The 25,086-nt window shown below is 43.0% G+C and overlaps 1 protein-coding gene and 1 pseudogene across 16 annotated transcripts in view; one reads left to right on the top strand and one right to left on the bottom strand.

The window, feature by feature from the left end:
• The first annotated feature begins 4,016 nt into the window (after positions 1-4,016).
• LOC147245889 (histone acetyltransferase KAT7-like) overlaps positions 4,017-25,086 on the top strand; it is a 134,783-nt gene continuing 113,713 nt past the window's right edge. For 9 of the 16 annotated variants that reach the window (XR_015109933.1, XM_086183853.1, XM_086183852.1 and 6 more), the window contains exons 1-3: positions 4,017-4,262; positions 5,500-5,644; positions 8,997-9,218. Coding sequence is in view for 15 of the 16 variants with exons in the window: in XM_086183853.1 (XP_086039979.1) it covers positions 4,065-4,262; positions 5,500-5,644; positions 8,997-9,218 (565 nt within the window). In the remaining variant the exon portion in view is untranslated. Of the gene's footprint in view, positions 5,431-5,499; positions 5,645-6,166; positions 6,257-8,996; positions 9,219-25,086 lie in introns of those variants that run through there. The other 7 variants (XM_086183858.1, XM_086183855.1, XM_086183843.1 and 4 more) reach the window with 4 other exon arrangements.
• LOC147245891 (uncharacterized) lies at positions 12,501-24,609 on the bottom strand (annotated as a pseudogene).

Raw genomic sequence — 25,086 nt, 5'->3', positions numbered from 1 at the left:
ACAATATCACATTATTTAGATTATTTTATTTTCAGCCTGCCTAAAATAGGCCTGATGACGCCACTGGTAGCAAGACGGAACTGAAATGTTACAAGGTGTCCCTCATTCTTTATCAATTGTTTCACTGAGGGCATGTGACATTTGTTGTAGCCAATTTAGATTTGTGCATGTGTATGTATTTGTGTATGTGAGTAAAAGGTGGTCATGACGTCACTTAGGCACTGGTGGGCATAGGAGGTAACTGGCATCAGAGGTTAGATAAGGGAGACACAGATGATCAGCAGGGGAGATGAGGATCTGGGAAGCAACACAGCTTTTCAACCGTGCATGAAGTGTGTGTGGGTTGGCATGTGGCTAAATGGTCATTTGTTTTATCACCAGTAGCCTAACATGGTTGTTTTTTGATGATGTAAGAGCTTGTTTTTTAACTTTTCATTCAGCGTCCAGTTTTATAGGTGTTTTTAAGGCTTGCATAAGTAAAATAAAGTGTTGAACGCAGATCCCTGTCAGACCACTTTTTTGGAACCATCACGAGTTGGAAATGTCTTCAAATGCCCTCATAATGATATTTTTTGGACGTTAGATTGCCATATCAACATTGATGGAATCAGCTTCATGCACAGTCACTGATTAAGGGTTGATGGATTTCCCAATCCACCCCACTTGAGTTGGGATGGCCCTAAATGTGACTGAATGTTGAATGCTCTGGAAAAGTGTTTATAAACAAATTTTGTATGATAATAACAACAATAAGAAGAATATTAGAGAGGGGCGGCATGCAGAAAAGGTAGACTGGCCATCTAGCAGCCAAAGGGTCTCTGTTTTGATCCTCACTTCCACCACTGACCATATTAAAGCATCCTTGAGCAAGATAGTGAGCCCCTAATTGCTCCTGGCCCTGCGATGGACTGGCGACCTGTCCAGTGTGTACCTTGCCTCCCACCCAGTGTCATTTGGGCTAGGCTCCAGAACCCCCACAACCATCACCACCACCATCACTCTTAATGGATAAGTGATACGGAAAATGGATGGATGGATAATAATAACAATGTGGCGGGCCCTGCATAAGAAGGGTGAGTGAAATGGGACAATTTGTGATATAAACATAAAACTTTATTTCAACGTTTTTCTTTCTGAGGCAGAATGGGTTAGTTCTCCCTCATGCAGGTTCAATTATACAGAGAGGTGAAAACTATAAAACAGAGCATAACTTTTTTCGTTTTATTTCAAAGTGAAAAGTACACACATCAATAAACAAACAAGTAATGGGGGTAAATAATAGTATGGATAGTAGCACAAAATATTCCTCCTGGAACCGTCACCTTATCGTGGTGGAGGAGTTTGAGTGCCCTGGTGACCCTAGGAGCTATGCTGTCAGGGGCATTTTGCCCCTGGTAGGGTCACCCGAGGCGAAGGGCCAGACAAAGAATGGTTCAACAGACTCCTAATGGAAGTAACAGCAATGAGTTTGTGTACCCAGCCCGGAGGGGCACCAGGCCCTGTGCTGGAGCCAGGCCCGGGGTAGGGGCCGGGCCTTGGTTCATGGGGCCCGGCCGGGCCAAGCCCGAAGGGGAGACATGAACTCGTCCTCCCATGGACCCACCGCCTGTAGGAGGAACCAGAAGGGTCCGGTACTTTGTGGCTTGGGTGGCAGTTCAAGGCGGGGGCCTCGACTGTCTGAACCCCAGGCATGGAAGTTGGCTTTTGGGACATGGAATGTCACCTCTCTGGCGGGGAAGGAGCCAGAGCTGGTGGAAGAGGTTGAGCGTTTCAGCTAGATATAGTTGGCTTCACCTTGACACATAGCTCCGGGTCTGGAACCCAAGTCCTTGAGAGGGGTTGGGCTCTCTCTTTCACTGGAGTTGTTCTGGGTGAGAGACGGAGGGCCGGGATGGGATTCTTGATTGCCCCCAGGCTCTCTGCCTGTACTTTGGGGCTTACCCCGGTGGACAAAAGGGTTGCTTCCCTGTACCTTCGGGTCACGGAACAGGTCCTGACTGTGGTCTGCGCTTATGCGCCAAACACCAGTTCAGAGTACCCACCCTTTTTGGAGTCCGTGGTAATGGATGATGCCCCGACTGGGGACTTTATTGTCCAACTGGGAGACTTCAACGCTCACGTGGGCAATGACAGCGTGACCTAGAAGGGCGTGATTGGGAGGAACGGCAGGCCCGACCTGAACCCGAGTCATGTGCAGTTATTGGACTTTTGCGCAAGTTGCAGTTTGTCCAGAACTAACACCATGTTTGAACACAAGGATGCCCACTGGTGCACGTGGCACCAGGACATCCTAGGCCTATGATTGATTTTATAGTCGTATCATCTGACCTGCGACCGCATGTTCTGGACACTCGGGTGAAGAGAGGAGCTGAGCTGCCAACTGATCACCATCTGGTGGTGAGTTGGATCAGGTAGCAGGGGAAGACGACACGCAGACCCGGAAGGCCCAAACGAGTAGTGAGGGTTTGTTGGGAGATCAACTCCCACTTCCGGAAGAGCTTTGACCACATCCCTGGGGTGGTGGAGGACATTGAGTCCAAATGTGTCATGTTCCACTCTGCCATTGTCAAGGCAGCTTTTATGAGCTGTGGCCGTAAGGCTGCTGGGGCCAGTCGCAGCGGTAATCCTCGAACCCACTGGTGGTCACCAGAGGTGAGGATGAAGAAGGATGCTTACAGGACTCTTAACAGGAATAAGCGGAAGAAAATGGATGGATAAAAATGCATTTGCATCTTTTTCTTGATGCTTGAAACAAGCAAATATAACATCCTTATGGTAGAGTACAAAATCTGTGAAGATTTGTCTATTATGTAGTCATTAACATCTTTCAAGAATTGTTTTTTTTTTTTTAATTTCACAAGACTGGAATAAATGAGAACAGGTTTCAGGATATAATTCACAGAAAGAACAATTTATATCTATGTGTCCCTTCAATTTTTACAAAAAAATGCTTCTCTGGATAAATCCTATGAATCAACTTAAAGGAGACCACTTTTACCTTATTTGGTAAGGTACTTTTGCAGTAAAGACCAAGCCTTCTTCCAAGCCACATTGATCACAAAATTAATCCAGTTAAGTTTTACTGAAGAGATAGAAACTAGATCACCCTGAAACAAAACCCTGATTTAGGACTTTATTCCTTTTTTAAAAGAGAAACACACTTTCCCTAATGGAAACTGAGTTTGGTCAGGGGGCAACAATGACAAGGGCTGAGGCCATTCAATACATAACAGGCACATATCAGGAGGAAACAGCATTAAAAAACACAGAAAAATCTTTTGAGGTTACAGGTATGTCATATCTGGCAAGAAATTCTGAGTTATTATATTGTAGTCCTTTCTTAAAGAGCTGACTCACACGTATGATACCATTATTAAACCGTTTATCATAACTTGTTCTGATATAAATTACCACAGTTGTTCGAAATATAACATCTATGTGGAGAGAAGTTGTGTTTGTTATTCAGCTCCCATGCCAAGAGAAAGGCGAGGCATAACTCGCATTAAAAAATCAACTAACACTTCACGTCTCATTCGGTCCACCCGGTCCCTTGTCCCTCTACTACTTCCGGCTTCCAAAGCGTTCGTTCTACTAAATTGAAGCATGTGACTTGAGGTTTTCGGATTTTTTAACATACAAATAACAGCTGGAGATAATTTTCGAATATGATTTAAACATCTAGGCCCATTTAATTATGGCTCTGTAGGTGCTCTTTTGTGTTTTTGTCACTTCTGCCATGCCAGCATATTAAAATAAAATAAAAAAAATATATGTGTATATATATATATGTGTATATATATATATGTGTATATATATATATGTGTATATATATATATGTGTATATATGTATATATATATATATATATATATATATATATATATATATATATATATATATATATATATATATATATATTCCGGCAATTAATTTAGTTTCAATTAATTTTTGATTAGTCTAGTCTGTAAGACGTACCTGAGTTCTACGAAATACTTTGAATATGGAATATCGAAGAGTATATGCTGCGTTCGGTGCATTTTATGTTTCACACGGGGGAATTTGGTCGATGTACCGAGCTTGCGCCGTACAAAGAGTTGCGGAGAAATTGATGCGCTTTTTTCAGCTGAGTTGGCTTAGATCAGAAACGGGCGATTTATTACTCTGGTTGTTTATACAACCGGAGACAGACTGCAGATTGGTATTGCGACGGAAGCGACACGTCACATCTTTGGAAATGCCCCGGAGAAAGGTAGGAAGCAGAGAGGTAAGAAGCAGATGTTTACTGAAGACAGCCGTTCGATCAGACTGTAGCTTGGAAACACAGCATAACGTCATAGCTTATGTTAACTTATTGTAGGGATAAAAAGAAACTGCGACGAATGAGATTAAATATGCCGTTTTATCGTATGTGTTAAATGTCATTATTTGCAGGTTTACCCGAACTGTTTTGCTGACAGCGAACTCGGCTAATGTTTATTTCTGAGTTGCTGAAACGTGTTGTGCATTAAGTGCTGCTTCTTCGGGCACGAGTGATAATGTTTTTTTTAAATTTTAATAAGGTCTTTCGAATAATACTTCAGAGATACCGCTGGCGGTATGGAGATGCCGACCATCGATAATAGACAGCAAGTATTGTGCCGTGCGGAACAGGCTGTTCTTTGGGTCGAGGATGGTGAAGGGAGTCCATACCAAAACAACACTGTGAGTGGACAGAATAGGTACAAGCGGTTTGTTCATTGGTCCCGCTTCACCTCCCGCCTCCTCTGATACCTCATACCTCGTTCGCCACATGCAAATTGAGTGTCCAGCCTCTTGACATTAAACCAATTAAACCGAGCGTGCTCTTCTCTTTGTTCGCTCTGTTCATTCTTAAATCGGTAAACTTTGATTAAAACTAAGTTCGAAAAATAATGTGAAATATTAAGGAAAGATTAGTATCATCAATAAATTGGTTGAGTGTTTTAGGGTCACTGCAGTACTTTAACAAGAATTATTCTTTGTATTATAATTCAATACATTATAATTATTTATTTTTTATTTTATTTTAATAAGGGTCCCCTAACATATAATTTGTAAAATGCAAATTTCATTCTGCTGCTTGGGCTGGGGAAGGTTGAGCCCCTCAAACCCCTCCATTTACTAGCATCCCCCCATTCATTCTGTGTGGCGGGCAGATTACCAGCAACTTCGGCAAATGATGCTGTTGAAGAAAAAATGGCAGGGCATTCCAGAATTTTGATTTGCTTAACTTTGGTCTTCGGCCCTTGTTTCAATAGCCATCTCAACAAAGATCGATCTCAAACACTTAAAATTGAAAATTCTATAAACATCTTCACTGGAGACGGATTGGGGATGCTACTTAGTTGCCCGCGGTAGGCTTATTTGGATGGTACTTCTCCTCAGGCATGGGGTCTTTGTTGGATCAGTCAATGGTAAGAACAAACAATCAAAACAACAAGACATTCATAAAAATGTTAGTTTAATAGTTTTGATGTTTCCAGAGGAACGCAGGCAGCAGTTCCGAAGGGACTGAGGACTCTGATTTCTCAGCTGACCATGAGCCCACTGAAGCTATGGAGAGAGTGCACCGCCGCAGCAGCACGCGTTTGACTCGCACATCCTTGCGCCTCAGCCAAAGCGCACAAGGTAAATTTTTCAGTTTTACGAAGAAATAATCATTATATTGAAGGATAACACACAATTGTTCAATATGAGCTGTTGATAGTGTAGGCGGAAATATGGAGATTGGGGATGAGGAAATATATTCATGAACAAAATATTAGGGATTTACTTTGGCTTAATAAATAATCACGTAAATAACCTAGCCTCAGTTCTGAGCCTGTTAGCTAAGAATACTTAAATCAAATTGGAGTTATGTGGTCAGTTTCCCTTAAAATCTTCCATTTTCTTTCACTTAATATATTTTAGTATTGTGTTTGGCATGTCAGAGTACAGCTCCAAATTGACTTGTAGTTATGATCGACTAACCTCAGTTTCCTTACAAGGTTTCCCATTAATTGCTCATACTGTGGTGGCTAGCCACAGTCAAATTTGTCCCACCACAATTTCATAATGAACCGAAAATACTTTTACACTATGATGCTTAACAACATTGCTTCAGCAAAGCATCTCTCACTCCCAGTCAGCCCCTCCCCCCTCCGCTGTACGGGTGCACGCCCACTCACACACGTACTGACTTGACCATTCTTGGCTGCATCCGGGACACTGAGGCATTTTGAGGACACAACATCTTTTGAGGTGAGTATTGTTAGCTAACGTTACAGTATCCACTACAGTTATACACTAGTCCAAACACAAGTTTATCATTATCAATATATGACAGCGAACAGATAACGTCACTGCAGAAGTAATCATTGAAAGTTGACGTTAGCGAAGTTAGATGTTAGTTGTTAGTCTCCTCATATCAGGCTAGCTCTTCTGAACATAGTTCCTTATACAATTGTTAGAAACTGCTGCAAAACAGTGTTCCTCAAACAAATGTCATGAGAGCTAGCATAGCTCGGCCAACTATGTTGGTACGTGATATGCTAACTTAAAATTATTTTAATCATCTGAGGAGAAAATTGGCTCATTGTGTTCAGCTATTTGTATTGTTAATTTGGTTGAAGTGATGCTGCTGTCTAAAGCTTAGTTTATACCCTTGATTTTCAGGTCATGAATATTTTAAAGTATTTCAAGAAGAGAGAGAGAATCCATCACCATACGAGGAAGAAACAGCAGTTCACCAGGGGTGAACACCCCTGTTGTTGTTGTTGGTGTGTGTGTGTGAGAGAGAGAGAGAGAGAGAGAGAGAGAGAGAGAGAGAGAGAGAGAGAGAGAGAGAGAGAGAGAGAGAGAGAGAGAGAGAGAGAGAGAGAGAGAGAGAGAGAGAGAGAGAGAGAGAGAGAGAGAGAGAGAGAAAGAAATGTGTCCTCAGGTGGGATGGAGCACAGCCAGGGATTACTACACCTTCCTCTGGTCTCCCATTCCTTAGAGCTATATTGTCATTTTGATATTGCACTGGCTTAAATTATGATTTTGAAGTGGGTCATATTGTGATTATGATATTGCACTGGTTTATATTGTGATTTTGATTAATTGTTCATCCCTAACTTATGCTCATCCAGTATTTTTTATGTTCTAAAAAATAAACCAGTTCAAAACAGGTAACCACTTTTGCTGCTTAATTTCTTTGATGGCCCAATTATACATTAAGCCCTTTGAGACAAACTGTTTGTGAAAACGGGCTATACAAATAAAATTGCCTTGCCTTGCCTTACATCTAGTCAATTTTGTGTTTTGAGCACAAAGCATCATAGATCAAGCCTCTTTATTTTGCTCTCAAAGTTATACCAGAATGGTGCATTTAACTTCACAAAGAATTTTCGGCCGGGGTTGCATGCCCCTGGACCCCCCTCCAAGATTCACCCATCATAGTCTCATGAAATACTGTTGGCAAAACTGCTTTAAATCAAATGAGCAGCCAAAAAAACTGTATTAAGAATGAAAAAACCTGAAGGAAACAAACTTTGGCTACGGTGTATCAAACTGAGCTTTGTTTTATTCAAGCTTATATTTAGTTAAATGATCACACATTGCAGAATGAACAAAATTTGTAAAACACCAATACATTTGATTATCACTAATACATCGTTTGTTTTTTTTTCATTTTGTTTTCATACAAGAACTCATACATTAATGAATAGTTGTAAATATGCATTGTAGCCAAAGGCCAATTTCCATCTGTTGTCAACAGTACACCTTAAATATAAAAACACAAGATCAATCACTGTACAGAGAAATAAAGCATCCTTCCCATTATGTAATTATTATATTAGATAATAATAATATCATGTATGACATTTTTATTAGTGAACATCTGTGTCCAGCTTCGATTAATTTGTATGTACTTTATTATCAAGCCAGATATTTCTGGCTGGTAAATTTATGTGTGGGCAAATTGAACTGTCCATTTCATTGAGGGACTACAGCAAGATCTATCTCCCACATAAACACAAACACTCACATCAAGAGTTTAGTGGTAGCTATTTTATACGATAAGTCATAAAACATGAATGGTTTCAGGCAGTCTGACCTTCCTCAACCTCCAGCTTTTATTTTCCTCCCACCCTCTTGATGACCCCTTTCTGCTGTGGTTGCCTTAGGGCAGGGGTTCTTAACCTTATTGACATGAGGCCCAAATTTTTTATAGTATAACGCGGCCCAGGGCTGATTAAATATTAATACTGTATTGGTTGAATTGACCTCATTCACTGTTTGACTTGTATATAATAATAAACCAAATCCATTTACTGTTTAACAAGCAAAAACCTCGTCAAATAAAGTGACATGATGAAATGGGATCATCACAAAAACTTTTGTTAAACGTGTATGTAAACCTGCACACACAAGACAGGATAGCTGACTACAAGGTAGCTGGCTTTCAGTGCAGACCTGCAGCTCATTTTTCTTTTCTTTTAAAAAATTCCACCGGCTTCCCCACGAGCATCAGATGCTTGGTCTCTAGATGCCGCTGTAGTTTTGAGGGCTTTAGTGCTTCACTGGACTGCGTTAGCCCACACACTGGGCTCTCGGCACTACCTCACTACCTCCATTTAGGAAGCCATACAATATGGAGTTACAAACTTTATTTTCTTGACCAATGAAAATATAATAAAATTCTTGTTTTCTACAATTCATAGTTTTTGTCTTACCGACACTTAAAAATGTATGGCTTGTAAAACATTAACAAGCCAGAGCAATGAAGTGTTTGCTTGCAACATGTAGCAGTTGTACATACAAAATACCCTAAATCTATCACTATACTGTTAAAGTCATTTTCATATTGATTCCCCCCCATCAAAATGAAATACATTGAAAAGTATATATCAGACTAAGCAGTAAAACAAAAATCAAAATGTTACAATCTTGGTTTATCATCGCTTCATTGTACCATTAACACAGGAACTCTCCTCTCCACTTTTTTCTGCTCCTTTAGGTAACTGCAGCTCACTACAGAGTAGTTCTCCTGCAGTCGTGGGTCCTGATGAAGGTGTGGACATGGCAGCAGCAATAGCGGTGTCAGTTTTTTCCTCTGGGCGCAGGGTGACACGCAGCCAACAGGGGGTGCCAAATACTGGAAAACAATACCCACTACGTCAAAGCAGGCCATATGGCTCTGATACTGAGGTCAATGGTGAGAGCAGTAGGGAAGTGGCAGGTAAAAGACAGATTTTTTTTTTCATCTATTTCTCAGTTATGTGGTCACATAACCACACACACATGTGTGTGTGTGTGTGTGTGTATATATATGTGTGTGTATATATGTATATATATGTATATATACTGTATGTACATATATATGTATATATATGTGTGTGTGTGTGTGTGTGTGCGTTTTTGTCATATCATGATTTGTGGTTACTGATATGATTCAAGGATGATATTGGTTTATTTAGAACAATACGATAATACAATACTAAACGATTCAGTGTCTTGAAATCGATTCAGTAACGTTTTAGCCAAAAATTCAAACAGTGTGAGTGGGAAATAAATACCTGATTACTGGAAAGTGTAGGTGAAGTTTCCTCGATTCCTGTTGTGTCTTGTAAGGGAGTCAGGCATAAATTAATTATGGATATAAACAAACAACAATTAAATAACAATTAATGGCAATGCTTTCAACATATATTTAAGTAAAGTGCAACCAACAATTCAGCTTGAATTAACAGTTGGATTCCCTGCCACTTTTGCTTTTGTTTTTCAAAAAAGAAAAAATGCAAAATTTAATATCAAAATTGGAGTTCAACCAACATCTCCTCAGATTGATTTAACAGTAGGTTTACCTGCTGCTTTTACGTTTACATATCCTACAAACAGCAAGTCTACAATTCTACAATTTCATTTAGCAGACACTTTTGTCCAAAGCGACGTACAACACAAGTAAGAATTCAGACTTAATTAAGGAAAAACCCATAGGAAGCGCAAAAGTGCTTCAGTCGTGATTTGGTCACAGGTACTGCCATCTAGTGGCATAAGAAGTGTTGCCCCCCCCTCCCTTTTTTTTTTTTTTTTTTTTGACAAACATACAACATCACACAACACAGTTAGTGCTACATAATCACTAAGTGCTGGGTCTTGGACCCTCTGACAAGTGACTTATTTAGAACAGCTTTGTCTTTTCAAAAGCCAAAGTGTCCCCACACACTCAACCACAATTGTGGCTTGATAATTTCTCTCTTGCTGGCTTCTCCTCTGTCATCTGCCATGCTACGTTTTGTTGTTCTGAAATTTACACTGCTGCTGGTGCGTGGGATGGCATCAGCAACAGGAAGACCAAATCGGGCGACGTTTCACATCTTTGTCATTAAAAGTATCAAAAAACACATTTACATAAATTCTGCCTTGCTTAAATGGAAGGCCAACTTGCAAAGTACAGATCGATATAGTTGGATCATAGGAATGTAAATCGGTATATCAATGAAGTAGAAGGATCATTAGAGTGACTGCTCTGTTAACCAGTAGCTGGTGCTTGATTCCTCTGGTGTTAGTGCCAATTCCTTTTTTGAGGCTTGTTCATGTATTGACCCATGTGCATACTTATTCTAGCTGCTATGATACCTGACAGTAGCTTCCATGTTGTGGAGAGGCAGGTTATTGTTGGTAGTTGGATGGGATGGGTCCCTTCTGGTGGTCCTTCATGATCAGGACTGTCCTGCCCTGGGTTAGCCACTCTGGGTGTGTCCCATCCCTTAGCACAGAGGTTCCCAAACTGGGGTGCAGTGGCATTGTCGGGGGGTGCAAATGGAATGAATGAAAGTAAAGCAGCATATTGTCCATTGCCCATTTAACAAGAGCTTTGGGGAGAAACTGATTGGCTGGAGGTGGTGTAAAATTAATATCTGATAATAATATCGCTAAGGCCATTATTTTTCCATCGCTCTCTTATTTTTACTGTTGCCCGTTCGATCTGCTCAGAGCAACAGCAGCACCTCGAAGCATGCGCACCGCGCCCACCCCCACACAACCCTGCCCCACACACACATACAAACATGAAACAAAGTCTCATTCATGCCAACTGACCAAGGTTGGCAACCCCTTGCTACCATAAAATGGACACATTTTTGACGGAGCCCCCACGTAAACGCAAAGCAGAGGATGAAGCATTGCCAAAAATTCCTTCCAAGGCAAAGACGAGAAAATATGACGATACATATCTTTCCTTTGGTTTCACCTGTACAGCGGTGGGTAATGAGGAGAGACCGCTGTGTGTTGTCTGTCTTAAAGGGCTAGCTTGTGACAGCTTGAAGCCGAACAAGTTAAGACGCCACTTGGAGACAAATCATCCAGAGCACAAAGACAAGCCAGTTGAGTTTTTTAGACAAAAACTCGTAAACTGCTGTGCTCAACAGTCTCTCTTTACTAAAGCTGCGTCCGCGCCGGCAAATGCCCAGCTCGTTTCATATAAAGTTGCTTACCGAGTGGCACAGTGCAAAAAGCCGCACACAATAGCGGAGGAATTAATACTTCCCTGTGCTATAGACATGGTTTCAACTATGCTTGATGGTACTGCAGCCAGCAAACTAAGAGCTATTCCTCTGTCCAACAACACAATCGGCAGGCACATTTGTGGCATATCAAAGGACATGGAAGAGCAGCTTAATGATAAGGTGTGTGACAGCAGCTTTTCTCTGCAGATGGATGAAGCCACTGACAGCAACAAAGACTGTTTTTTGATAATGTATGTCAGATTCATAGATGGAGACGACATGAGGGAGGAATGGCTTTTCTGCAAACAAGTTCCTGGCAGAGCCACGGCAGAAGAACTGTTTAAAATTATTGACACTGACTTGAACGAGGCCAATTTGAAATGGGAGGACTGTGTGGGGATCTGCACAGACGGAGCGCAGGCTATGGCAGGGAAACAAGGAGGGCTGCAAGCGCTCATTAAGCGCGTCTCTCCCAGTTTGCAGTGGACGCACTGCATGATACACTGGTGTCAAAACAGATGAGTCCTGAGCTGAGTGATGTAATGATCGACGTCATTGCCACAGTCAACTACATCAAAACATGACCTGTCAAAGCCCGGATTTTTTCGTCATTGTGGGAGGAAATGGGCTCCGACCACACAGCTGTTCTGTTCCACAGCGAGTCCCGATGGCTCTCACGTGGGAAGGTGCTGTCCTTGAACTGTAAAATGAAATCAGCATGATCTTGCCCACAAATTCTCCTGTAACAAGTTCCTCATGAAACTTCCATTCCTCAGTGACATGTTTCTGAAACTCAGTGAAGTGAATTTGCAGTTGCAGGGCACAAACACACACCTTCTACATCTGGCAGATAAAATCACATCATTCATCAGAAAACTTGAGATGTGGCTGCAGCGAGTGAAGGATGGAAATTGTGAGCCGAAGGGGGGCCAGGCAGAGGAAGTTTGTGAACCACTGCCTTAGCAGCTGGTTCATCTGTGCTGCAAAGTGTTCATTGAATGCAGTTAGCTTTTTCAATACATGTGGATCATATCAGGGCCCAGTGCTGTCCAGCTCTTCATCTTTGACACCCTGTCTTGGATGTCTGCCATTGAGATTGTTACTGGTTCTTGTTTGGGGAGGTTTCTGTGGTCAGTTCTCAGGTCCATTAGCTATTGTGCATCAGTGTTGTGAGATGCTTCTCTTTCCCATATGCCCTTCCAGTACTTCTGCATCTCAGCTCATGGTTGGCCTGGTTGTTTGTTTTTTGTTTTTTTTTCCCTGCCACTGAGAGTACACCTTGGCTGGGTCGGTGGAGAACATCTTGTTTATTCTCCTAGCCTCAACCTCTTTGGTTTATCTCTTCAGTCAGGTGGCGAGAGCTGTTTGCCTTTTTTTTTGTTTGGCAGTCTCCAGTGCCTCTGGTATGGATAGCTTGGTTTATTTCCAGGGCACACCTATATTCACCACATTTCCTCGCTGCAGCTCTGCTAGCTTGCTAATTTCTCTCATTCCATGTAGGGTGTCATTTCTTATGCTCCATGTCCATGTCTAGCTTGTACCCAAACAACTCCAGTATTACTGTTGCCATACTGTGCATCAGTCTCTGTGATGGTTGCTGTGGGTATTGTGTTCAGCGCAGCATTTGCATCCACTAGTAGATCTTCTGAGGGCACTTGGCAACTCAGCTTCAGTATTCGTTGGAGGTTCCAGAATTCTTGTTGGTTCACATTTCTCCTTCTTAGGTCAGCAGCTCTTGTATTGAGGCTGTTTGCATGTATTGGCGCTTGATACCCAATCTCAGTTGGTAGGGGTGATGATGACATCCATCCGCTGACTTGTCGTCCTGTCTCCCCCTTGCCATAGCATTGATATTGTACCTCATTAATCTCTTGTTGTGACAGTAGTTTACAGTTACAGATGTTGGAACACTGGGACAGTTGTTTCTTTGTTATCCTAGATTGGGGGTTTCAAAATATCTATATCGAAATATATATATATAAATATCTATATCGAAATATCACATTCTCTGCATTTAGCTCCTCTGTATGGGATTGCTTTTATTGTAGCATTCCAACAACAACTTTCAGCATTCTTTCAAAGGTGTCTTGTTCCAGTAGCCAATTTGTCATCAGATTGCCCTGGCTCCCTAATAATGACATAGACCTTGTTGACCCAGGCAGACATCTGAGCCGGTATGACTCTACTATAAGTATCTCTCATGCACTTTGAGATAGGCCAGTGTCGGACCCCTACTAGATGCCCCCCTTGCCATGGCTGGGATTCAAACCCCTGACCTTCACGCTCATGTCTGTTGCCTTAACCAGGGGACTATACATACATACATACATACACACACACACACACACACACACACACACACACACACACATATATATACACACACACACATATATGTATGTGTGTATATATATATATATATATATATATATAGTATTGATTTTTCAACGTGAGTATCTATACATTAAGCCCCATTCAAATCCCTCGTGTCCTGCACTTTGCAGGAAGAGCAATTAGGTCTGCCAGCCGCTAATGTTGCTCTAGAGCATTTCTTCAGTTACCCAGATGCTGACAATTTTCTCATCCTGTTAGAGCTGAGAAAAAAGCGACAGTTAATATGGCAGTTTGCAAGCTGACACAAACGTTAAGTACTCTGGAAATACCAACAACCTGCAAGGTTGCAGAAAATTACGGAGTCCATTGCCTATTTTAGGTCAGTATTTGAGACCTTATGTGGTGGGGGACATCACCAGCTTTAGGCGCACGGTGAATGCAATGGAGCCCCGCGATGTGATTGTCACCAGCGAATTGAATTATTGGCCATACTTTATTTTTAGTTAACCTTGTGGCTAGACTGGCTAGTAGCTACCTCATATGTTCAGTATCAAGCTAAAAAAGCTGCCAAAGTAGGCCACTTGCTGCACTTTAAGTCTCCATTGTTCACTTTACTTTCGAAAAGCTTGTAAGCTACAATTTGCACTCAGTTTCAATAAGTGAAACTAATTTTCTCACCACATCTTTGATTCATTTTGTCCAGTATTTGCAAGCTGCCAGTCAGAGCCATATATTGTGTGATTGATGCTTTCAGTTCAATTAATTCAATCCAAGTCACTCACAAGATGTCACCAAAATCACGTTGTCCCTTTAAAATCTTTCAGAAAATGATGTAAGTGTATCGAATTGTATCGTGAGCTGAATATCATGATATATATCGCATTGTGAGCCAAATATCGTGTATCGTATCATATCACGAGATGAGTGTATCGCTACAGCCATAATATATTTCTGTATATGTGTGTATATATATATATATGTATGTGTATATACATATATATACATACATATATGTATGTATATATATACACACATACATATACATACATACATACATACATATATATGTATATGTATGTGTGTGTGTATATATATATATATATATATATATATATTATATATGTATATATATATAATATATATTATATATGTATGTATGTATATATGTATATGTATATGTATATATTAGGGCTGTAATCTCCGTTGACTGGTCGATTTATTAGTCGATACATTCTGGCTCGACCAAAATTCTGATTGGTCGATTTTTTGCCACGTTAATTTCATCAGGAGGAAAGTACCGAAAGCACCCCTGTTTCACAGATAACAATCTATCTTTGAACACCCCCTATGTTTTTTCTATTTTGGACTCGCCCGACCCCCTAGAGACAGACAGACTGAAGAGTACTAGAAGGCCAACGTCTGGTGGTTTGATGAATGTATACTTAATTTTGTTGGTTTTATTTAAAGTCAATCCTCGTCCACCATGTCAAAGACATGTGCAGCGTGGCAGCATTTCATGAAAATAGATAATGGAAAAAAAGTCGAATGCAAAGTTTGCAAACAACAGTTTGCATATCACAGCTCCACTACAAACACGACGTATCACCTAGAAATGGTAAGCTAACTTGTCCACTTTAGGTTGCCCCGACAGTTTTGAGTATATGAACATATTAGACTCAAAAAATTGTAATATCAATTCTGATAATTGTTTTGTTTTAATTGTAAAAATTCTTACCATGGACTTGCCTTTTGTGTTTAAGAGTAAAGTTTTAATTTAAAAGTATATTTGTGTCTCAGCCGCGATGCTGAGCTCCTCCGTTCAGTCTCGCTCTGTGCGCAGGACAAATGATACTGTAGGTCAATTATTATAACATGACAAAAACAATTGTCTAAATATGCCTCAACAGGTTTTGAGCTGATAGTTGACACAGTATATTTTTCATTTATAAAATTAGTTGATTTTTAGTCGAAATTTGAGGGCTTCAGTTGACCAAGAATTTCTTTGGTTGATGGCAGCCCTAGTATATATGTGTGTGTGTGTGTGTGTACAGTGTATATATATATATATATATATATATATATATATATACACTGTACACACACACACACACACACACACACACACACACACAGCAAGAAGGTTCTGGGTTTGAGCCTGGCTTTTCAGCTTTTATATACATTTGAACAAAAAGTGTTAAAGTCCAACATTATTTATACCCTTCTCAATAATCAATAGAATTGACATTATCGGCTATTACAGCAATCAAATGCTTCCTATAATTGCTTGCCAGCTTTTTGCACGTTTCCACTGATATTTTTGCCCATTCATCTTTAGCAATGAGCTCCAAACTCTTTCAGGTTGGAGGGTCTCCTTGCCGTCACCCTGATCTTTAGTTCCCTCCACAGATTCTCAATTTGATTCAATTCTGGACTCTGGCTGGGCCACTGCAAAACGTTAATGTTTTTGTCCGCTAACTATATGTCCACTTTTTGCTGTGTGTTTTGGGTGGTTGCCGTGCTGAGATGTCACCTGGTGCCCAGGGCCAAGTTTCTCTGCAGACTGCTTGATGTTGTTGATCTCGAAAGTGATGTCGTGGATGCCACAGTTACTCTGATGAACATGCTTTTTAGGCATCTGGAAGGAAAGGGAACACATGCTCAGCTTTTATTTATAGGTTTCTCCTCTGCTTTTAACACAGTTCAACCCCACAACAGAAAGACTCTTAGCGCAATTTGACTTCAGTAAAAATCTTGTTGGCTGGGTTTTAGATTTTTTAACTAATAGGACATAAGCGTGTGAGTCAATGGAGTAATGTCTGACCAGATTTGTTCCTCCACTGGCTCCCCTCAGGGCTGTGTTCTGTCCCCTCTTCTGTTCATCCTTTACACCAACATGGGCCGCAGCAGGGAAGACAGATTTATTTTAAAGTATGCAGATGACTCTGTCATTGTAAGGCTGCTACAAGGAAATGAAACAGGTCATGGTCCAGTTTTCCAGGATTTTGTAGACTGGTGTGATAGGTCCTTTCTACAAATGACCATTTCCAAAACGAATGTGTATGTATGTGTATCAACTTCAGGAAACTCCCCAGGGCTAAGGAAATCACCAGCATAACAGTGGATTGTGTCGATAAATATAAATACCTTGGGACCATAACTGACAATAAATTAAATTTTGAAGCAAGCTGTGGGACTGCGTACAAAAGTGTATTGTCTGAGGAAACTTTCCTTTTCCTGTTTTTTCCCTTTATCACTGCTTCATTGTATCAGTAATTTCTTTTAGCCTGGTGTCTTGGTTCAGCAACCTACCCCTAAAAAATAAGAATTCCCTGAACCAAATTATGAGGTGGGCTAGCAGGCTGATTGGAGAGCCACAGCTGAACCTAGAATCCCGACACACTAAGCAGCTACAGAGACTATTTGGGTCTATCTGAGAAGATGGATCCCACCTACTTTACAGTGAATTTCAGCCTCTCCCATCAGGCTGCAGATACAAAATGCCTGTCTGCAAAACTAAAACATACAGAGGCAGTTTTGTTCCCTCAGCTATCAAAACGTGAAATAGCACTTAGGCCAGTGGTCCCCAAACTACGGCCCGCGGGCTGGTTACGGCCTGCCTCCACATTTGGCCCGGCCCCCTGAACAATACCAGAGATGCATTTAGATTTTTTTTCCATATGTGTATTTGTATTTCATAATAGAATTGATAGAACATCTTTCATTATTAACTATTAAGGTGTGTTCACACCAAAAGTGAAGCGAATTTTCACGTCGTGCGAATTTGATTGCTGGATCAATATGTTTATATTCGCATCGTTAGCGAGTAAAGCGACGCGAAAATTCACATTGCCATTTGGTGTGAGGACACAGTCAGTTAGTAACTATTTCATACACGCATAGAACGTGACATTCTATTCCACCCTTCTGCAGTCTGTGCCCCTATCTGGCAATCCCCAGAAAAAATCCTTGACCCGAACCCAGAGAGGGTCATTTGGTAGTGTCATGATATATTTCCAGACTTTTTTCTGTGAAGAACACAGAGAGGGTTATTTTGTTGTGTGGCTTTCTGGAAAACAATACCCCTGCGATCGTCACACTTTTTCTGTTACAAACTGACCTCCATCAGAGAAGGGAAAAATTATGTGGCCCTCACAGAAAAAAGTTTGGGGACTCCTGAGAGTGGTTATTGTTAAGATATTTGATATATTTTTTTGGACCTGCGTTTGCTTGGCATTAGGGCGCATTCAAACTTCGAGAAGACCCGGGTCTGAACTCGCGCTGTGAGGGCTGCATCCCTGTGTTTTTCTCCCTTGTACGTCATCGTGCTGGCAATGTCATCATTACACATAAATGTTTATCGCGACACTGAGAAGTAAACAAACGACAACATGGACATCGTTGAGTCGAACGCTAGCGTTGTTGTTGTGTGCATTGCAATGTTGTCTCTTTTGCAAAGCATAACAACAAGGCGCAGATTGGAAAATGTCTGAGCGCTAATGCAGCGAAGGAGGATGGAGTTTTTGGCTAGTCTGGAAGGGAGCCAAAGAAGCTACAGGCAAAGCCTGACAAGCGGCACAGTGTCAAAATCAGGATGCGACAGGAAGGTTGCGTGAAACCTGAGACGACGCGGGTTGCCTTTTTCACACTGCAGGTGAGCTGAGCCGAGCCGAGTTGAGCTGTTAAACACCCGGGTCGCTTGGCGAGTCAGTCGGCGCAGGTCGAAATGCCGAGTCGACCCTTTCAGAGTGCCAAAAAACCCGTGTTGACCCGCGTTTTTGGTGCAGTGTAAAAGGGGCTTTATTTCACATATGGACTGCACAGCCTTCTTAATCTATTTATTTATTCTGGCTTAGCTTTTTGTATCTGCTATGATGGCATTTATTTTGAATTTCATCCCCTGGTTTTTGATACTAATTACATTTTTGTATACTTTTTATCCATGTCTCTATGTCTGGAGCACTGTTGTAACTGTTATGTTACTATTTTCTGTCAGTGTCATTAATTTTGTCTGTGTGTGAGTCAGCAGCCTACTCTTTTTTATAACCAAATCTACCCTCGGGTACAAATAAAGTTAGCCTTTAACCTTTTAAAGTTAAGTTAACCTTTAGAATCTTGATGATGATGTATTGCTCTTTTTTCATGGTGCCGTTTACTGTTATTAGGTTCCCTGGTCTATTGGCTGAAAAACACCCCCAAAGCATTAGGTTCCCACCACCATATATGAGGATGGGATGGTGTTCTTTGGGTTGAAGGTTTCTCCTTTTCTACGCCAAATGAAGGATACATCGTTGTGGCCAATCAATTATATTTTTGCTTCATCTGACAATAAAACAGAAGATCAGAAGTCTTCTTTGTACAGATGAACTTTTGCAAAACCTTTTGTGTGTCTTATCTGGAAAAGTGGTGTCCTCCTTGGTCTGCGTCCATGTCCTCAGTGAGCTCCTTTGTCTTAGCCATGACTGTCCACAAACCAACTGCAGAGGGCGGCTGTTTTTCCCCTGTTGAGTTTATTAAAACAGCTTTCCCAAGGAATCAGGGTAATTAAGATGCTTTAGAACAGCTTGGACTATTTCGAATGGTATAGACCTTTGGATTTTACCATAGACTGTGACGGTTCGCAAAGGGTATGAATAATTTTGGACACGGCACTTTTTGTTCAAATGTAAATAAAAACTGAGAAGTAATTATTTCCATAATGATGCCTCTTGTACATCGTCTTATTATCTTCTTGGAGACGATCATTTCTAGTCAAGAAAATTCTTGCTGGTTAAATCAAATTAACCATCCACCCATTTCTACCGCATATCCTGTTAAAGGTTGTGGGGGGGGGGGGGGGGGGGTGGAGCCTATTCCAGCAGCCTTCAGGCGAGAGGAGGGGTACGCCCACATATAGACAGACAACCATTTGCTCTCACAGCTACACCTATAGTCAATTAAGAGTGTCCAATTAACCTGGTCCCCCCTTGCATGTCTTTGGACTGTGGGAGAAAGCCGGAGTACCCGGACAGAGCCCACGCAGGCACAGCGAGAACATGCAAACACTACACAAAAAGTCAAGTAAAGTCAGTTTTATTTATATTGCACCAAATCACAACAAAAGTTATCTCATTACACTTAATAAGTAGAGTGAATGAATTTTTACCTCACATGTCTCCATGACCAAGCACATCCTGCAACAGCAGCAAAGAAAACCTTCCTTTTAACAGGCAGGAATGTTGAGCAGATCCAGGCTCAATGGGACAGCCTCCTGCTTTGACCGGTTGGGGGGAAAGAGAGCAGGAGAGCAGGGCATAGACAAAGACAGAAACCGGAGAAAGACATATACAGAAGGAAAGAGAGGGGCAGAGATAAAGACGGAGGAAAAAAAGGGAAGAGACTGATAGAGGGGGACGTGAGCAGGTGGTGCTATGGGTGGCTGCTTGAGCCTCTTCAGGTCTGTAGCCTCCTCCAGCAGTCCCCGGGATCTCGAATGTGGGGAGCCCAAAGGCTCCGGAGAAGAAGATGAGTTCGTAACACTTATGAGGATGATTTATGTATAACACATAGAGGACAGAGAGGAAAGAGAGGACGAGAGAGAAGCCCAGTGCACCATGTGAGATCCCCTGGCAGTCTAAGCTAAGAGCAGCATAGGTAAGGGATAGCCTAAGCAGCCCTAACAATAACCCTGATCAAAAAAGAAGGTCTCAAGTCTACTCTGAAACATAGAGAGGGTGTCTACATTCCAGAATGAAACTGGGAGGCGGATCCACAGGAGGGGAACTTGATAGCTGAAGGCTCTGCCTCCCATTCTACTTTTAGAAATTCTAGGAACTGCAAGTAACCCTGCATCCTGGGAGTGAAGGATTCTACTTAGATTATAGGGTACTATGAGCTTTGTCAAATACGAAGGTGCCTGATTGTTGAGGACTTTGTATGTTAGAAGGAGAATTTTAAATTCTATTCTGAATTTGACAGGGAGCCAATGCAGAGAAGAGGGACAGAGAGAGACATGTTGTCGTCGTCGTCATCGTCCTCCGCTTTATCGGGTTGGTCTGGGTTGCGGGGGCAGCAGTCTCAGCAAGGAAGCCCAGACTTCCCTCTCCCCAGCCACTTCAACCAGCTCTTCTGGGGGAATCCCAAGGCGTTCCCAGGCCAGCCGAGAGATATAATCCCCCCAGCGTGTCCTGGGTTGGCCTCGGGGCCTCCTCCCGGTTGGGCATGCCTGGAAAACCTCCCGAGGGAGGCATCCAGGATGCATCCTCACCAGATGCCCGAACCACCTCAACTGGCTCCTCTCGACATGGAGGAGCAGCAGCTCTACTCTGAGCCCCTCCCGAATGACTGAGCTTCTCACCCTATCTCTAAGGGAGAGCCCAGCCACCCTGCGGAGGAAACTAATTTTGGCCGCTTGTATTCGCAATCTTGTTCTTTCGGTCATTACCCAAAACTCATGACCATAGGTGAGGGTTGGAACGTAGATTGACCGGTAAATCAAGAGCCTTGCCTTTTGGCTAAGCTCCCTCTTCACCACAACAGACTGGTTTAGCACCTGCATCACTGCGGACGCTGCCCCAATCCGCCTGTCAATCTCCCACTCCATCTTACCATCACGCATGAACAAGACCCCGAGATACTTAAACTCCTCCACCTGAGGTAAGACCTCCCCCCCGACCCGGAGTGGGCAAACCACCCTTTTCCGGCTGAGGACCATGGCCTCAGACTTGGAGGTGCTGATTTTCATCCCAGCCGCTTCACATTCGGCTGCAAACTGTCCCAGCAAGAGCTGGAGGTCGTGGCCCGATGGCGCTAAGAGGACTACATCATCCGCAAACAGCAGAGACGACACCCTCCCGCCACCAAACTCGACCCCCTCCACCACCTGGCTGCGCCTAGAAATTCTGTCCATAAAAGTTATGAACAGAACCGGTGATAAAGGGGCAGCCTTGGCGGAGTCCAACCCTCACTGGGAACAAGTTCGACTTACTACCAACCACACTCTCGCTCCTCTGGTAGAATGACTGAACGGCCCTTTGTAAAGGGCCATCCACCCCATACTCCTGGAGTACCCCCCACAGGATGCTCCTGGGAACACGGTCGAAAGCCTTCTCCAAGTCCACAAAACACATGTGGACTGGTTGGGCAAACTCCCATGCCCCCTCCAGCACCCTAGCAAGGGTGAAGAGCTTATCCACGGTTCCACGACTGGGACGAAAACCACACTGCTCCTCCTCAATCTGAGGTTCGACTATCGCCCTGACCCTCCTCTCCAGTACCCTGGCGTAGACCTTACCAGGGAGGCTGAGGAGTGTGATCCCCCGATAGTTGGAACACACCCTCTGGTCCCCTTTCTTAAAGACGGGGACCACCACCCCGCTCTGCCACTCCAAAGGCACCGCCCCGATGTCCACGCAATGTTGCAGAGACGTGTCAGCCAAGACAGCCCCACAACATCCAGAGCCTTGAGATACCCAGGGCGGATCTCATCCACCGCTGAGTTGTTTCACTGCCTCAGCGACCTCTGCCCCGGAGATTGGATGACCCCTCCCCCGACCCCCCCCAAGCACTCCCCAAACTCTGCCTCCTCCATGGAATATGTGTTGGTGGGATTGAGGAGTTCCTCAAAGTATTCCTTCCACCACCCAATTATCTCCCCAGTTGACTTCAGCAGCCTCCCGCCCCCACCGCTCCCGGGACGTGGTCAAAGCTCTGCCGGAGGTGAGAGTTAAAGATCATTCTGACTGGTTCTTCCGCCAGGCGTTCCCAACAAACCCTCACTTCTCGTTTGGGCCTGCCGGGTCTGTGCGGCGTCTTCCCCTGCCATCTGATCCAACTCACCATCAGATGGTGATCAGTTGACAGCTCAGCTCTTGTCTTCACCCGAGTGTCCAGAACATGCGGTCACAGGTCAAATGATTTGACTATAAAATCGATCATTAACCTGCGACCTAGGATGTCCTGGTGCCACGTGCACCGGTGGGCATCCTTATGTTCGAACATGGTGTTCGTTATGGACAAACTGCGACTTGCACAGAAGTCCAATAACTGAACACCACTTGGGTTCAGGTCGGGCCTGCCGTTCCTCCAGGTCACGCTGTCATTGCCCACCTGAGCGTTGCAGTCTTCCAGTAGGACAATAGAGTCCCCAGCCGGGGCACCATCCAGTACCCTTCCCAGGGACTCCAAAAAGGGTGGGTACTCTGAACTAGTGTTCGGCGCATATGCGCAGACCACTGTCAGGACCCGTTCCCCGAACCAAAGACGCAGGGAAGCAACCCTTTCATCCACCGGGGTAAACCCCAACGTGCAGGCAGAGAGTGTAGGGGCAACCAAAAAGCCCACCCCCTCCCTCCGCCTCTCACCTGGAGCAATTCCAGCAAAAGAGAAAGTCCAACCCCTCTCCAGGATTTGGGTTCCGGACCCAGAGCTATGTGTCGAGGTGAGGCCGACTATATCTAGCCAGTAACGCTCTCCCTCTTCCACCAGCTCCTGCTCCTTCCCCGCCAGAGAGGTAACGTTCCATGTCCAAAAATCCAGCTTCCATATCAGTCAGTCAGACAGTCGAGGCCCCCGCCGTGAACTGCCACCCAAACCACATTGCACCAGACCCCTCCGGTTCCTCCTATGGGCAGTGAGTCCAAGGGAGGACGTGCTCGTGGCTCCTTTTCGGGCTAGGCACGGCCACCAGGCGCTCGCCTTTGAGCCCCAGCCCCAGGCCTGGCTCCAGGGCGGGGCCCCAGTGCCCCTCCAGACAGGGTACATAAAGCATTTGTTGGGTTTTCCATGAGGGGTCTTTTGAACCGTTCTTTGTCTGGCCCTTCGCCTAGGACCAGTCTGCCTTGGGGGCAAAATATAATTTTTTTTTTTTTTTTTTTACCCTGTGCATCTTTTGTTTTGGGGCGGCATGGTGCAGTGGTCAGCACTGTCGCCTCACAGCAAGAAGGTTCCGGGTTCGAGTCCCGGGTCAGGCACGGGATCTGTCTGTGTGGAGTCTCCATGTTCTCCCCATGCCTGTGTGGGTTCTCTCCAGTACTCTGGCTTCGTCCCACCATCCAAAGACATGCATTTGGGGACTAGGCTGATTGATACTCTAAATTGACTGTAGGTATGAATGTGAGTGTGAATGGTTGTCTGTCTATATGTGTTGGCCCTGCGATGGACTGGTGACCTGTCCAGGGTGAACCCCGCCTCTCACCCGTAGCTGCTGGGATAGGCTCCAGCCCCCCCCACAACCTGTACAGTACATTGCTCCAACACTAATAAACATGCTGCATTTGCAGATAGCAACTATTTGTCTGCTCCCATGGTGATATGATTAATTAAAAAAATGAAAAATATCAGTTTAAGGTAGATTTAGAGCAAATAAAAAATGTGATTAATCGTGAGTTAACTATGGACAGATTTATACATACATATATATATATATATATATATGAATTAATCAGATTTATATATATATATAAATTAATTTGATTAATATAAACATATATACAAAATGAGGTTGTAATTACATTGTACATTACATATATTTTCTTCTTATAAAAACTCACTAAAAGGTGAGCTGATGTAGTAGTAGTAGTAGTTCGTAGTTGTACCCAGGCAATAAAAAAAAAAAAAGTGTTCTCTGGCAGGCTCTAAATTTCATTTTGATTTACTTTTCAGACTCAAAGAAAACCCCACACGTACATTACATGCTGTTTTTCCCTTGTTCTGGTAAAAAAAATAAAAATAAAAAAAAAAGATTTGCCTTCCTGTTGCATCACCTGATGAAACGCAGACCTGATTCTTTACCTCCTGAGTGTTGGACCCCATGCCTAGTCCCCCTAGTTTTAACAAAACAAAATGCAAAAATAATCATCAAATACAACTAATGAAATAGCTTTTGTTTAACATCACAAAATACAAAAAAAATCAACTTATGCAACTAATGAAATAGCTCCAACAGTTGCATAAATAGAGACAAGATCTAGAGGTGCAGATGAAAGAGTGATGGAGAGGACCAATGTCAGGGGAGGATAATGTTTGCAAGCAAGAAAGCAAGGAGGGCAGAGAAAAGAAGAGAACATGAAGAGGATGGGGATGATCCATTCCATTCTCCATATCATCCATTCATTAATGTGCCACAGAGCTTCTGTTACAAGTCCTGTCTGTGATCACAGTGTGTTCCTAGGTTTAAAGAACAGAAATCACTTGTGATGAACAAATGTCCTGCAGAGATCTGTTCTCTTAATTCAGACACTTTTGGAAGTGATTATCTGTATTTACTCAACCAACCATAGTCCATTTGCA

The sequence above is a fragment of the Aulostomus chinensis genome, chromosome 18, assembly GCF_037954235.1.
Source record: "Aulostomus chinensis isolate RoL2024-O1b breed Wild chromosome 18, RoL_Achi_v1.0, whole genome shotgun sequence".
Lineage (NCBI taxonomy): Eukaryota > Metazoa > Chordata > Actinopteri > Syngnathiformes > Aulostomidae > Aulostomus > Aulostomus chinensis.
Note: the sequence above shows the minus strand (reverse complement) of the source record. Positions and strands in the feature narration are given on the sequence as shown.